This window comes from Pieris brassicae, chromosome 6, assembly GCF_905147105.1.
Source record: "Pieris brassicae chromosome 6, ilPieBrab1.1, whole genome shotgun sequence".
NCBI lineage: Eukaryota > Metazoa > Arthropoda > Insecta > Lepidoptera > Pieridae > Pieris > Pieris brassicae.
The window spans coordinates 1730704-1745250 of NC_059670.1; the positions used below are offsets into that span (position 1 = coordinate 1730704).

The 14547-nt window shown below is 33.4% G+C and overlaps 1 protein-coding gene across 1 annotated transcript; it reads right to left on the reverse strand.

The window, feature by feature from the left end:
* Positions 1-447: 447 nt before the first annotated feature.
* LOC123710963 (membrane alanyl aminopeptidase-like) lies at positions 448-14327 on the reverse strand. The gene is made up of 16 exons (XM_045663307.1): positions 14255-14327; positions 12535-12782; positions 11681-11958; positions 9583-9738; positions 8918-9241; positions 7861-8044; positions 6945-7183; positions 6132-6321; positions 5315-5501; positions 4980-5077; positions 4136-4315; positions 3324-3505; positions 2828-2995; positions 2279-2419; positions 1404-1488; positions 448-681 (listed from the first exon to the last, which is right to left on the reverse strand). Exons 2-16 carry the CDS (start codon positions 12778-12780, stop codon positions 478-480), a joined length of 2862 nt encoding a protein of 953 aa, XP_045519263.1. The 5' UTR covers positions 12781-12782; positions 14255-14327; the 3' UTR covers positions 448-477.
* Positions 14328-14547: the final 220 nt, after the last annotated feature.

Genomic DNA, 14547 nt, shown 5'->3' on the forward strand with positions numbered 1-14547 from the left:
GTTTTAATTTCAATATTTAAAGCTAACAGTGTTAGTTAAGTGATTTCCTCAATTGTAGCGTTTGATACCTTCATATCTCTAGATATACTTGTATTTTGAAATTGCTATGCCCATGAACGACAGTTTATCTTGAATTCTTATTAAAAACCACCATTTTACTACGCAACGCAATGACGTCAATGTGTCGAATATCATTTTGTAAATTTGCAAAACTTATTTGTAAATCGATTGCAATAAGTTTTTTTTTAATATGTAATAGAGGGCAAACGTAGAGGAGTATCATCTGATGTTAAGATTTGTTACGCTCTTTTCTCGAAGGACCCTATGTCGAATTGGTTCGGAAATACTTCAGCCAGTAATTTACATGGAGTTCCTAAATTAATACAATATCGTGAAAAGTCTACTTATTTTAATTGCCTCCCATTCACTTGAAAAAAAAACTCAAACTATAAACATTAATCATTTTATTCACGGTTATTAAATACGAATCGTTATAGAAAGCATGGCCAAAACCAGTGTAGTAGAAAACAGAACAACTGATGCGCTGCTTCTAGTAGCTTCTAAGATCATATCTGCGTTGGCTGAACCCCAAGCCATAGTGTTACGAGCTGAGTTTATAGCAGAAATTGCTCTATTAAATTGAAGACTATTGGTCTGTGTACTGCGTAGCCAGGCTTCATACTGTAAAAAACATTATTGTATTAGAAATGTATCGTTTATATAGGACAGTGTAAAACGATCTTAGAATATAAATAAGTTGTTTTTGGTTTAAGAAAAACCTTTTTTCTCATAATAATTGCATACATGAATTATGTATGCAATTGACTATGACTTACTGAGAAACACTATGCAAAACTAAGATTAATAATTAGAGCGCACAGATGTACTTATATAAAATAACAAAACAAAACAGCAACAAAATGTGGGTAGACATAGTAAACTCGATCAGTCAACTAAGCAAAACATAGGACATTGGCATGCGTGCATAAGTTATATAGTAATATTTGCGCTGGTATTTTCTTATATCTAATGACTCACACCATCTTGTTTTCGCATACTGCAGCAAAAGTAATAAATCTACAGGTATGTAAGGCATAGGCAAATCGAGCTCGAAGTACGTTAACATAGGTGAACAGCAAAGTCTGGCAACGCACTTGCGAGCCTTCTGGCAATGTGAGTTTGCATGGGCGGCGGTATCACTTAACATCAGATGAGCCTCCGGCCCATTTCCCTTCTATTATATAAAAAGAACCTTTTTAAAAGGCATTTTCATCTACTGCCAAGCTGCCAAAACTTGTTAGACAAATAATTAAAATAATTGGTTGACAGTCTTAATCCCACATTTCATATTTATAGATTTGTATGTATATAAACAAACATTCACTTTGTATATAAAACCTTACCTCTTGAAGGCCATCTTCCTCTAGATATGACGCCAGATTTGAAAGCGCTGTGTGGACAGGATTAGCTGGGGAGTCTTCGACGTATCTAAAAAATTGTGATAAGAGATATTATGATTTATCTAGATGAATAGACAACAGAAAATCTTCTTTTTTAAGTGAAAGTAGTCCTCTTTAAGCGTGTCTTATCTTGTCCCAGATGTATCAACTCTCACAACAACGTTGCGTAGCTTGATATCTTCCTTAACCCTGCCGTTAACCCTAGATTTTACCCATTTTATTTAGCCGAAGGTAGCGGCTATGCCCCAGGCACGCAAATAAATTAGCAACTAAATTGTGAAGCTCGATTATTAAAGAAGATACCTTACGGCGCTTAGAAGCATTTGATATGTAGTGCTATCGTTGCATGACTCGTATAACCTGGGTCCCGAAGGTCTCTAACGAGTACGTTCTTAAACAAGTTGTAATGTCAAATGTATGAAGAGATACAGAAAATAATGTCTCAAAATAATTATTTATTAACAATTCGTTATATTACGAATATAAAAAAAAACCATAATTAAATCAAAAGGAGGGCAACTGGCGGCCTTATCGCTTTCGAGCGATCTCTTCCAGGCAAGCACTTAATATATGTAACAGCTCTTATGTAATCACTTTTAACCTGTACATATAGCCTTTTCAGCATATTCCGGATACGTTATAAAATTAAAAAACAAATAAAATGTGTGTATACATTTGACAACGATTTATTATAATGTGTAAGATTTGAGAACCCTTTAAAGTAAAAAAATACATGTGTCGGGGTTACCAGCTCTTCCGTAACAAACTGCATTTGCATTTGCAATGCAATTTACTAACAGTAAAGTAAGCAAACTTACGCTTTCCTCAAGGCATCTATATTGTTTTTAACGAACTTGAGAACGGTATTTGAGTTATCTTTGTTGCCAAGTAGTGCATAATTATACGCATTTACTTTATCATGTGATCGTACTTCCTTCGTCAAAGTCAACTCGAGGTATCTAGAAAATAGCACAAAAGGTAAATTTAATCATTACCGAAAAGGTTGAAAGTACGAATTAGTGAAGTGCTTGGAAAAAAAATGCTCTGAACAAATTTTCTTCTAAGGATTTCAGTACAGCCACGCATGTTTTATAATGTACGATTATTGTTATTTTACGCGCAATTTAGATTGTACATGAATAGGCAGTCCAGCTTTTGTATTATGATTGCAATGACATTTATTATAGCAATACAAATTAATTAGATTTTTCAAATTACTTTAGTAGATTTTCAAAAAGCTAATATTTTGCTTTCATGTGTCTTACACTTTTTAAATATAAAAAGTACTTGATTTGCAGTCAATTTCTGTCCTTGTCTAACACTTCACATATTTAAATAATACTGCAAAACTAACAGAGTTTTCAAACCTAATCAACAACTGTGGGTCTTGTGTTGCGCCCAAACCTCTGAGGATTTCCAATTGGTCGTTGGCGTAGTTGGATGTTTGGAACCGATTTAGAAGGAAATTGAAATCTTCGGCCCCTCCTTCCCTTATACCTACCACGTACACGTTCCTTCTTATTCTAGGATCAACCCTATAATAATAAAAATTGTCAGTTACCAAAATAGGTATAATGTTTAACATTATCGCAATATTTCGCTTTTACTTTAGATAAAATAAATTCTTAATTACTAAGCCTATTAATCCTTGTACTTTAATCTGATTTAAACATTTTATATTAAGTGTATTTTACACTTGCTTATCCTTAGCCTTGGCTGATTGCATCCGATACTTTCCTTTTTGGTCCAATATTAAAAAACAATACAGGCGTCACAGATTTTTGTACGTGTAAGTATTACTTGCGCAATTGGTACCGGGGTGAGGAAGCAATAATCAATGCTGTAGATTGCCATAAGACTCACCAATTTCCATTCTTAAGTGCGACAAATCTGTTTAATGATTCCTTGACGCAACCTTCATGACCCAACAAACATGCGAAGTGTAGTACTTCCTGTCTCGTTACACTCGTGGTAGTCGATTCATTTGCCTTTGGTTCGTAGCCCAAATAATTTATAACATGTTCCATAAGGCCCAACACATATGCCTGTTTCATAAAAAATTGATAAATCAACAATAAATTCTACATTACTTGACCGTCCCGCATTCAGTGGATTGTAATTTATTTATGAACTCAAAGTAATTTCAAAGTCAAAATAAGTCATTGTATATTAAATCGACTTATTCCGAGCTCTATGATTATTATATTTGTAGAAAATAATAAGTGAATATGTTGTTATAATGTTTCGTATAACTAATTGCTCTGAAAGTTAGTCAATATAATATAAACAATTTTAAATGCTATTAACGTAGCCGTAAAAAGTAAAAGGCGACATTTCAGTTTCAATTTAAATAATGAATTTTCTCCAAAAGCAACAGTCTTACAGATATTTTATTAGCCCGGTAATCATCTTGAAACTACTATGAAAATAGTAATCACTGATTTAAAATGTATATATAGACGTACGAATTCACCGCTTTCGATAAAAATAAGGATTCATAATCAAGTCCAGCAATTTAGCAACTTTCAGAAAGTTAAAGTTCGTTTATCAAATTATACGAATCTTATATCATAATAAATCTAACACGTGTGTATACAATCACATCTTAACATCCGCACACATGCCAAAATTAATAAAACTGATAACTAATTGGTTTAAAGAATGATAACACTAACATCAAATGTAGCTTGTGTTTCAGGAAGGTGCCTAAAGCGATTTCTAAGCCAGGTATAACCACTGATAGCTGGATTCCAGACGTGATAATTAGTTTCTTTCTCCAAAAACCGTAGGATCTTGAAACCATAGTTATACGTCATTTTTTCTGACCTCATTAGTGCAAATACGTCGTCTACAACCTGTAATAAAAAAAGAGCTTGCCAATTTCAAATACTTAATTTGTATTTTTTATTTGGATCTTCCAGTAAAGAATTTATTCTAATACATAATATATAGTTAATTATTTAGGCAGCGCTTGTAATTGAACCAATTGTAAATAAAATACCTATGTTCTCTCTTAATAAAAGTGTACTATTTACTTGGTCTTTGTAGAAAATCAATATCGGTTATAAAACCCTTTTCATTCCTATTTAAGTTTTAACAAGTCGACAAGAGAAATCAGTTTTAAAGGTTTTCGTTGATATCCATGTCTGCCAGTTTGTTAACTATATCCATGAATTTGTTTACATGACATGTATTTCACGTCCATCTAATTTAATTAAGATTAGTTGTTTCAGTAAAAAGGCTTTATGGACAGGTCCTTTGCTTGCATAACATGATACGTTGATTCATCCAGCAAAAATTACGCCACAGGTGTGGAGGTGGAGGATCTGCTACAGCTAACGAATTGACACATACCAGTAAACGGTGAAAATTTTTCGTTTCCGAAGGCCAAGAGACATTTTCAATGGATTTAGTACATGCATGAAATTCATTCCAAATACCATATCTTGTAATTGGCGATGAAAAAGATTTGTATAGAGTTTTGACAAATATTTGAATGTAAAGTATTATATAACTTACTTGAGCTCTGTTTAAATGATGTATGTCATTCGGGGTTTTTAATAAAGCATCAGCTATCAAATTCCAGGTCTTCTCATCATAGTTTACTCTGTATAAACCTATAAGAATTATAATTATGATAACCTTATATTCGTGTATCAATATTGTTGTCGAACCATATAATTTTTTATATGTTCTTTTTTTATATGGACATTTATTTCACATTGCGATGGTTCTTTATTAGGTAGTGCCAACTTGAGCCAATAAGTAACTTATATTATTAAGTTGTGTTTAAGAGCTTTTAGTAAACATAAAGTTTTGAGAAGACTAAGTAAAAACGCCGAAAGTATACCCACCATGTTGTTGATTGTTGAATATGACCCATTCCTCTCCAACACCTTTGTTTAAAACAGCCCTGTCACCAGACATCATATATAAAGGTTTAAGTTCCTCAAAATTTGGTTTGGATTTCGTTGAATACGTTATGGGGATGGGGTATATTTGACCAGTGGACGTAGCTGTTGCACTGATGAAGAATCTTTCCTGTAATTTTTAGTTTTATTTAACCGCGTGGTGCGTTTATGCCATTTAACATCTACCGTAAAATCATTCATTTTTAAGCACTATGTTACGCAGAACAATTTTCCGTATCGTTAATATTTTTTTTTTTTATTTTTTATGGTTACATTTTCGGTACAGAAACAAATAACAGATTGATTGAATACATAACAAATAATAAGTTACTACAAATTAAACAACATTTGTAAGCCTGAAGTCCAATTACACCTGTACACATCATTTCAGTGGCATCTTCAATCCTGGTTCACCAAATATTAACTATTACACACACTATACATATATTAAATTTAATGACAAATATAGAAGTTATTCATTCAGGTTGCAAGTCTGCACCGCGAATGATCTTTTTGCATTCATAAAAACTATTGTGAAAAATATCAACACACAGAATTATAATACTTTCACATTCTAGCGCGTGAACCATTCTGGGATAGATTGTTGTTATTTGTGGGTATCATAAATAGTTGTGGGATACGCACAGAACACGTCGGTACCTTGACGTCAAGTTTATCCAAAAGATAGCTGTCAAGTGAGCCATTCGCTATTTTCAACAAATACAACAATAATATACAACAAATAGTAGTATATTATTACCTGGCTTAAATGCATTTCTCCTGTAGAGTGGTTGACTGTGACATTTAGAATAGGGAACCCAGCTTCGTTGACCCAAATTCGATAAAATTCAGTAAAATTAAAGTTTTGGTATTGACTCAGTGTACGGTCTTCCTGTATAGCCTTCGAGAAAGCTTCATACAAATCCTGTTGGTCTGTCGGTTCGTAAGCGCTGTATGATATTCATAATTTTTAGTTAGCAATAAAAAGCGTAAATATAATATTTATATTAAGTAATAAAAACCCGGCAATCGAATAAAGAATTGATAATAGTTTCGTGATACAGAAGAGAAGAAGAATTGTTATAGCAAGTAGTCGATCAGATTTTTGTGTGTTTTTTTATATAAAAACAATATATAGATAAAACACGTTGTATATACATCCTCGATCGCATCTTAATTGTGATACAGATGTTGTGCTACGTACCATCGACCAAATATCTAAATAATTTCTTTACGAGTCTTACCCTAAGATTCGGAAGCAAGTCTTTGACATACGTATGTCAAATTTGGTTTGGACATACTGGAGTCCGTCTCACCCATAGTCACAGATAAATGAATGCAATTGATCATTTCATTAAATAGGCGATCAACTTTCTGTGTCTGACTTGACCATTTTTGTATTAAAGTTATGTCGATTTACTCGCGATATTTTTCTTGTTAGCAAGTATTAATGTTGATGAAATTCTTAAAAAAGCACAGCGCGGCCCGACTTCACCGTTCACAATTTCACGCTGAATCACCAGCTTAACACGCTTTTAAAATGTCTAATAAATATTAGAAATAGAATACTCACTTATCAATTAAGAAAAATTTACAAGCTTTTCTGAAAGTTTCTGGTGTTATCATATCAACAATCATTCGCAAAAATGCCGCTCCCTTCGAGTAACTAATAGTACCAAAATGCCCGGTAACTTGAGCCGGAGTGTTGACATCATGGTTCAAAGGCACAGTTGATGTACCGGAGTCAAACGATAAACTGGCTTGAAGGTATCTCGAATTAAAATGTTCGTGCAATTCATACTTGGGGAACATCTGAAAATCAATATTAACTTTCTGAATGACTGATAATATTTTGGGTTTCAATATGACTTTGAGATTACCAGTATAATTCAACTTAAAACTGGTCAATCGTGTTCCCTTATTATAGATCGAGCTTTTTAATTCCTCTTTTACCAATATTTGGCTGTGGAATTCAACCCGCAACCGTGAGCTAAGAAGCAAGGACTTAAGAAACAACTAAAACGATTCTAGTTGAATAAGTTGTAGGAAATTAAACATAATCAATGGCGAATTTGACCGGCGCTACCAATTGTACTCTACACACATTGCAACATGTGAGTTAAATACATAGTTGAATGTAGTATATTTTGCAATGTATACGTTTTTATAACAAATTATAAACTTATTTGATGTGTTTGCATTTTTGTGTTTAGTATTGATTTTAACGATAAATAGTATATTCAATTATTATATATTCGTTTAAAATATAACGATGACAGTGTATTGAAGTCATATTTTACGTTAAATAAGACGAATAATAATAATTCAGTTGCACTACAACTATAGGGTTGTACCTATACAGATGGGTTTTGTCCGAAAGAACAAGAAACCAATCACTGCTACAGAGTTGTAAAAACTAGTAAATTTTCTACTCTTGAAAGACTAAATCAATAATATTTACAGTAGAAAGACCAGTAATAATACATTACCCCATGAGCAGCTATATAACCGAAGTAGCTGGCGAATCCTTCATTAATCCAGGTATTACTCCACCAGAAGCATGTTATGAGGTTACCCATCCATTTGTGAGCCAGCTCGTGTGACACAAGGGTTGATGCGTATTGTTCGGTGGACATTATTGTTTCTTTCGGATCTATAATCATGTAGAGTTCCCTAAAATATATGAGTGTATAGTTTAGCTATTTTTTTGTAATGAGTATTTGCCTATTGCTTATAATGGTCAATTTATAAGAAACTTAGATGAACTTGAGGAAATATAGTTGAAATAGATATTATTTAAATTCAAAAACAAATGACATAAAATTTTTAAGGATTGAAACAAGCAGTATTATCACTAATAAGCGATCTCTTCAAGGCAAGCCTAGTAAGGAAAAGAAATATAATGTATTAAGTCCGAGTGCATTATCAAATCGTATAGTGAAAATTTAGAGAATCACCAAAAGATAAGGTAATATAAAAAAAAAATTAATGAAATAAACTAAAAAACTAAAAAGCTAATCTCACAGATTCGTGAGAATGCAATACAAAAAATAAAAAATACAAGAATTGCAGAAGTCACGATTAAGCAGGATATGATATGGTTAATAAATGTTTAGGTAGAAGAGTTTAAAAATATCTTAGGGAGGAAGACAATTGTATGGTGTCGGTCAGCCTATTCCATAACTCAATGGCAGAGATCCTAAACGAAATGCCTGAGAATGAGCTGTGAGATGGAATATTCAAAACTAACTAAAGAATATTAGAGGAGCGTAACATAGTTATAAAGTTTTTTTTTTAATTTGATGGAGATTTTTTAAGATTAGATGGAGTTTTGGGATGGAAAAGAATTGAATATAGAAGTTGAAGGATTTCACGTCTGGTTTCCCTCAATGTGGAATAATTGACTTCGAGGTACGCTAAGAACTAATCAATCTAATTAGTAATAACCTCTTTCCTATTTCAACAACTTCGTCAATAAGAATCTAGAAGATCCCTTGTTAACACAAATCTGCTCTGGTAATGCAACAAAATTTATTAACAAATTACCTGTAACTGACCATGCCCCAGTTTTCTGTGGCCGCGGAAGCCCAATCAGGTGATGATACATGGTCATTAGTTAGGTGAGGGTGTAATGTTGAGTATGGTATTTCGAAATATTCATCGAAGAACTGGGTCATTTTCACCGTCAACTCCAGAGCATGGTCAGCAAGACCCACCGTATTTGATCTCCCGATAATCCTAATTGGTGGTTTGAAGGACGTATCTTGAGCGATCACTTGAAATGTTTCACTTACAAGAAACGTTACCAAGTAACTAGACATTTTAGGCGTAGGGTAGAAATTCTTTGTGAGGCGACCGGCGTTTTCATCGCTTAAATCAATTTAAAAAAAACGTTAGTGTTTATTTCAGTTTAGGTAAAATTCGCACCAATAAAAAATTAACATATATATAACAAATTATGTTAGGTTACTTGTTAAAAAAAATTAGGCGATTTAAAACACTCATGAAGAGATTATACCGTTAGGACTGACGCTGATTTACAATATAAATATTAATTAGGTGTGACGTCGATCTATGAAATTTAATCATTATAATAATTATTATTTGCTAAAGCCTTTTCAATATTCTAAAATAAGTATAAAGTTTTAAAAGGAATATTTTAATTTACGGTTGTTTAACTAATCTATGGATACGGTAAAATCTTAACTTACTTATCAACAGAAGCAACTTCAGTATTAGAAAACATGTTGGTATAACTGGCTGGAGCAGATAAATGGACAGTAAAGACTGACTTGAACAAAGGTTCGTCCCAGCAAGGAAAAGCTTGCCTCGCGTTATATGGTTGGAAATGTGTTGTTGTGTATATTCTGAAATCATAAAAAAAATATACAATAGTTATTTGCCTTGGAACGTAATAATAGTAATAAATCGTTAAATTTGCCAAGATAGTGGTACACCGGTTAGATCTATCAATTACAAATTTCCGGACAATCAGCTATATATAAATAGCATGCAAATGTCATATAAATTTTTACAATGTTTTTAAAAAATCTTTTTCTTATTATTTTTTACAATTATAAATCCAAATTTTAACTTATGCTTAGAAAGTTTTTGTGTTAAACCTTTACGGATAAAGATACCACGGTCAAAATAATCAAACAACGATAACAGTACGAATAACAATATGCAATTCCTTAGTGAAATAGTGTTTCCTCGAGCTTCGATTGCGTGCCTTTGAAGTTCAAGTGGTTCAAATGCACAAGCGTTTATCAAAAATTTAAGTTGATGCGTGATAGATAGTATCGATGACCCCAGAGCTGGTGCTCTCTTAGCTCAACGAATAAGTATCGTAATACAGCGAGAAAATGCTGCTAGCGTTAAGGGTACACTGCCAGAGGAACAAAACTTTTTGAATTTGATTTGACATTCTTTTTATTAATTTTTAAATATTTTATTTATTCCTTTGTAGGTTAAGAAAATTTTATATAATGTTTTCTTGTATAATACTAGATTATTGTAAAAAGAGATGGCTGTACAAATACACAACATGCATATAAGTTATAAAATCCACTAATAATTTACATCTATCTAAAATCAGAAACAAATATGGTCGCAAAAAATGTAAACTATTTCAGGGCCAGTCTTTACAACAGCTTGCTTTCTGAGACGCGGGATATTGTAGCTTCAGTATCAGGTGAGCCTGTTTGCCTCTTATTACGTAAAAAAATGCAGTGGACCACTTTCGAATACGTTTGAATACACCAATAGGTTTTTGGTAGATGGAGTTTAATGCAAAAAACTGCACATGACGGTGGTGTGATACCTGAGTAACACTGAACATGTTTAGAAAATGAAAAACGGCTTAATGTAGAAAGTTGCCAATACTTTTATTGTGTTTTGAAGTAATCTCCGTAATCCTCTACACATGAACCACTGAAAAGAGCAGTGGGTCCATTCTTCCTTATGGGTCTCTTCTATGGCATTTTCGTACGCTTTCACCGCATTTTCAGGGCTCGTAACGCGAATATCTCGAATTTTATCTTTAGTTCTTGGGTATAAATGAAAGTCACAGGACGCCAGGTCAGGACTGTATGGCGGATGACTCATTATCTCCAAACCTGCCATAGTCAAATATTCACCAGGCCATGCGAAGGTGTTTATGGTCGTCGGTTAAAGTATGTAAGTAAGTCCATCTGGTACACAGCTTCCAGGCGGCTAAATTTTCGTGTAATATTTTTTGAACTTGACTCAAACCAATGCTTAGGCTTGCCCGTATCTGCTGATAGGTCATTCTTTTTTCTTTCTGCGTTGCACAGCACTGATGTTATCTTCAGTAGTGCTGTTAAAGGACGTCCCTCACGCGGATCATCATTGAGATTGCTACGTCCACGCTTGGGCTCGTTAAGCCAATTGTAAATAGTGGCACAAGATGGGGCTTCATTAAGAAATGCTAATCGCAGCCTATCGAAGCTTTGTTGTTGAGTAAGCCCACAACGAAAGTCAAGTTTGGTTCATTGTCACGTGTAACAAGAGTTTTAGATTTGCCGCCAATTTACAAAAACAGATGACAAATGAATGCACTATACTACATTAGGTTATCAAAGAGTTCTAAAATTGAAATTCAAAAAACGTTTTCATTAGCAATGTTTCTAACTGGCCCATTCTAAACATTTTCAATGTTACCCACTTTTTATTTTTGTAATATTATTATTTTTGTCTCATGTGAGTGACAAGTATTTTTAGTATGAAACATTTCATTAAACCTAATATAAGTTGCTTATCGTTTTTCAAAGTAAATTATAACATCACCTCTCTACTCCATTATTATCTTTATACCATCCTCTCCAAATGCCTCTCTTCATTGGTCCCTCATTCATAGTACTTGAATAATCAATTTTTAAGGTATAGTTAGTGTACATAGATAGGGCTTGCTGTAGATTTATCTTCAGAAAATGGTACTGAGGTTCCAGGAGATAGGTCGGTGTACCAAGCTGTAAGGTAGCTCCATCTTCTGTCTCGACAGTGATATTATTTATTTTATCTACATTAGCGTGAAGAACTATTTGAAATACGTCACTTTGTTCAGCCTGTAAACATAAAAAAATAACTAAACTAACATAACTTTTTTGACACCTTACTCTTTTTAAATGTTTTTACGGGACACACTACCAAATACACAGGTATCATTGTAATGCAAACTCAAATTCCTACATTTAATGTTGATTCCAACATATCATGCATTTTAATAGTTATAGGTAAAGCAGTGTTTCTTAATATTTGGTAAAAGCTTTTTCTAGACTTTATTTTGTTTTCAATCTCAAAACTAATGTGGTTGTAGGATGTTGTGTGTTTCCTACGAAATAGCTGAAAAGGCCCAGTGGCTAAGGTCGAGTCGTACATAGGCTTTGCAGTCAGAATAACTTTGTTAGCGCAATTCAGGATGTGACTTCATGTTAGTGATTTACACCCGCAAATTAAGGCTACACGATTATTTTGCACTTTGCTTTGCATCTCGAAACGATTAATTTTCGTGCGATACTTGTGTCTTTAATGGCTAAAGAAAGTTCTGTTACTTTAATATCCAAATTGGATATTTTGACAAGAATTTCATCTCGAAACAGTTTTCTACTTCACTTATTTTAGATATATTGTAAAATACTTACTTGTATAATTATATTTTCTCTTCCGTTATATGAAAAAGGATTGTCAGTCTTCTCAGCAAAATAAAAGTCTATAAAAATATCATACGATATGGGTTTTACGGTTGTCGGTAGTCTGTAGATTTCATCAGGAGATCTCACTAATATTTCATCTTCAATTGTCATAGAATCGTCTATATCAGCCAATGTTATTTTTTCTGCTTTGGTTAGACCTAATATGGCTAGTACTAGCCCCGTTTTGAGGAACATTTCTGAAATAGATTTTTTTTATTAAACTCTGACAATCAAACAAACGAACTTTTTTTATAAAACAGGGGGCAAACGGGCAGGAGGATCATCTGATCTTAAGTGATACCGCCATAGATGGACATTCTCAATGCCAGAGGGCTCGCGAGTGCGTTGCCGAAAAATTGCTGTGAATAGGCTACAAAAGTCCAACAGTCGTTGACATGGGTCATTATACGTCATGATACATCTCATCACAGTATAGCCTGCAGTAAGATTCCTGGAGCCCATCATTCAATAAGAAAGTGCAGAATAAACAGAGACTACACTACTACCACATGGAGACCGAAATCCAGCCTTAGTCTTTTTCACCGAGACTCAGATATCTTCCCTAGCTAAAACTTCATGGGAATCAAATTGGAACATTCCATTATGCCGCGGGCGGGAGTAAGCGTGTATGTCAGGGTGGATCTCTGTTCCCTCACCTCGGGACTGGACCTGACACAAATGGTCTAAATACTTTTTACACTGGCCGGGCAGGTATTTCTCGGGCAGCTGTGGCTACACCTCTATTCGAAAGCCTATATTAGCCTGCAAGAAGCTTGGTGTTCTCAACAAAGCGAGACGGTGCTTTACTCTGGGCCACCGCTTGCAACTCTTTAAAAATCAAATTGTGGGGCCACACATGGTGTATGAGTGATTCAAATCGTCGATTTCCAGTTACTCTCATAGCGGCATATCCACGGCTGTGGGGTCTCTTACATCTTATACCGTAATAACCATGGAGAGTGTACAGATTAGTTTTTCCGATTAATCGTGACCCTGGTTTCATCACGAGGTAAATACAAAATATATCGAATCACCCCGACTGTCGTTCCACAACTGAACATATTTAAGACAGTCTTTGCCGCGCACAAATACTACGTGGAACCAGCTACCCACTGATATATTTCTGAACCAATTCTTAATAGGTTAGCAACGCACTCGCGAACTTTTAGGTTTCTTTCAACATCAAGCGAGCCCTTGGCCTCCTGTTCTATAACAAAATCTCGCTTCTTTTCACTCATCTATTACAATTACCTATATTGTATATACAACCCCTTATCATAAATTTATTTCATTTTCGTTTTTAAATATAATGTTTTGTGTACGTAGTAATAATAAGAATACTATTAAACAAATAAATAAAACATTAAATATTGAAATCATAAGTATTTTTGTTGAACGCGACTTTCTACTTAGTTCTTAAGTTAAAGTCAGAGTAAAAAAAAAATAGTACGGATTTTTCACGTGGAATATTAATCACCATTATTTCAGGATTAATGTAGCTTTTTATTGGTGGAAAATGAAATTTAACAACATAAAATGTTGACGTTATTACGTTTTTATATACGACCAATTAAAACATAATAAATGTAAAAAAAAAGTTTACCAAATACGTTGTGGAACTTAAAAAATATAATTTTATACATTATGAAAGATTTTAATAAATACATACCGAAAATGTCCTCAATTTGCGTGTGTTAATGATAAAATGAGTGATTTTATGATCTACGATAAACATCTTAAAATTTATAATACATTTTAAATAATCAGATATACATTATTTTATTGATAGAATTACTTCAGATAAAAATCGCTCTATATAATGGCTAACTAATCTTTTAAGTATCTGTGATGTCACCTACTGTACTGTTAGCTATTTAAAATATATATTTTAACATACGTATATGTTACCTTACTTAATACTATGTACAATAACTATTTTTATTATACGCATCAGGGTGTAAG

Excerpts from the sequence above, each read along its gene's own strand:
- LOC123710963 (XM_045663307.1), bottom strand. The coding sequence starts at position 12,780 with ATGTTCCTCAAAACGGGGCTAGTACTAGCCATATTAGGTCTAACCAAA. Across the intron at positions 9,739-11,680 it reads GATAATAATGGAGTAGAGAG|AATATACACAACAACACATT; the intron begins GTGATGTTATAA and ends TTATGATTTCAG. Across the intron at positions 4,316-4,979 it reads ATCATTTAAACAGAGCTCAA|GTTGTAGACGACGTATTTGC; the intron begins GTAAGTTATATA and ends TTTTTATTACAG.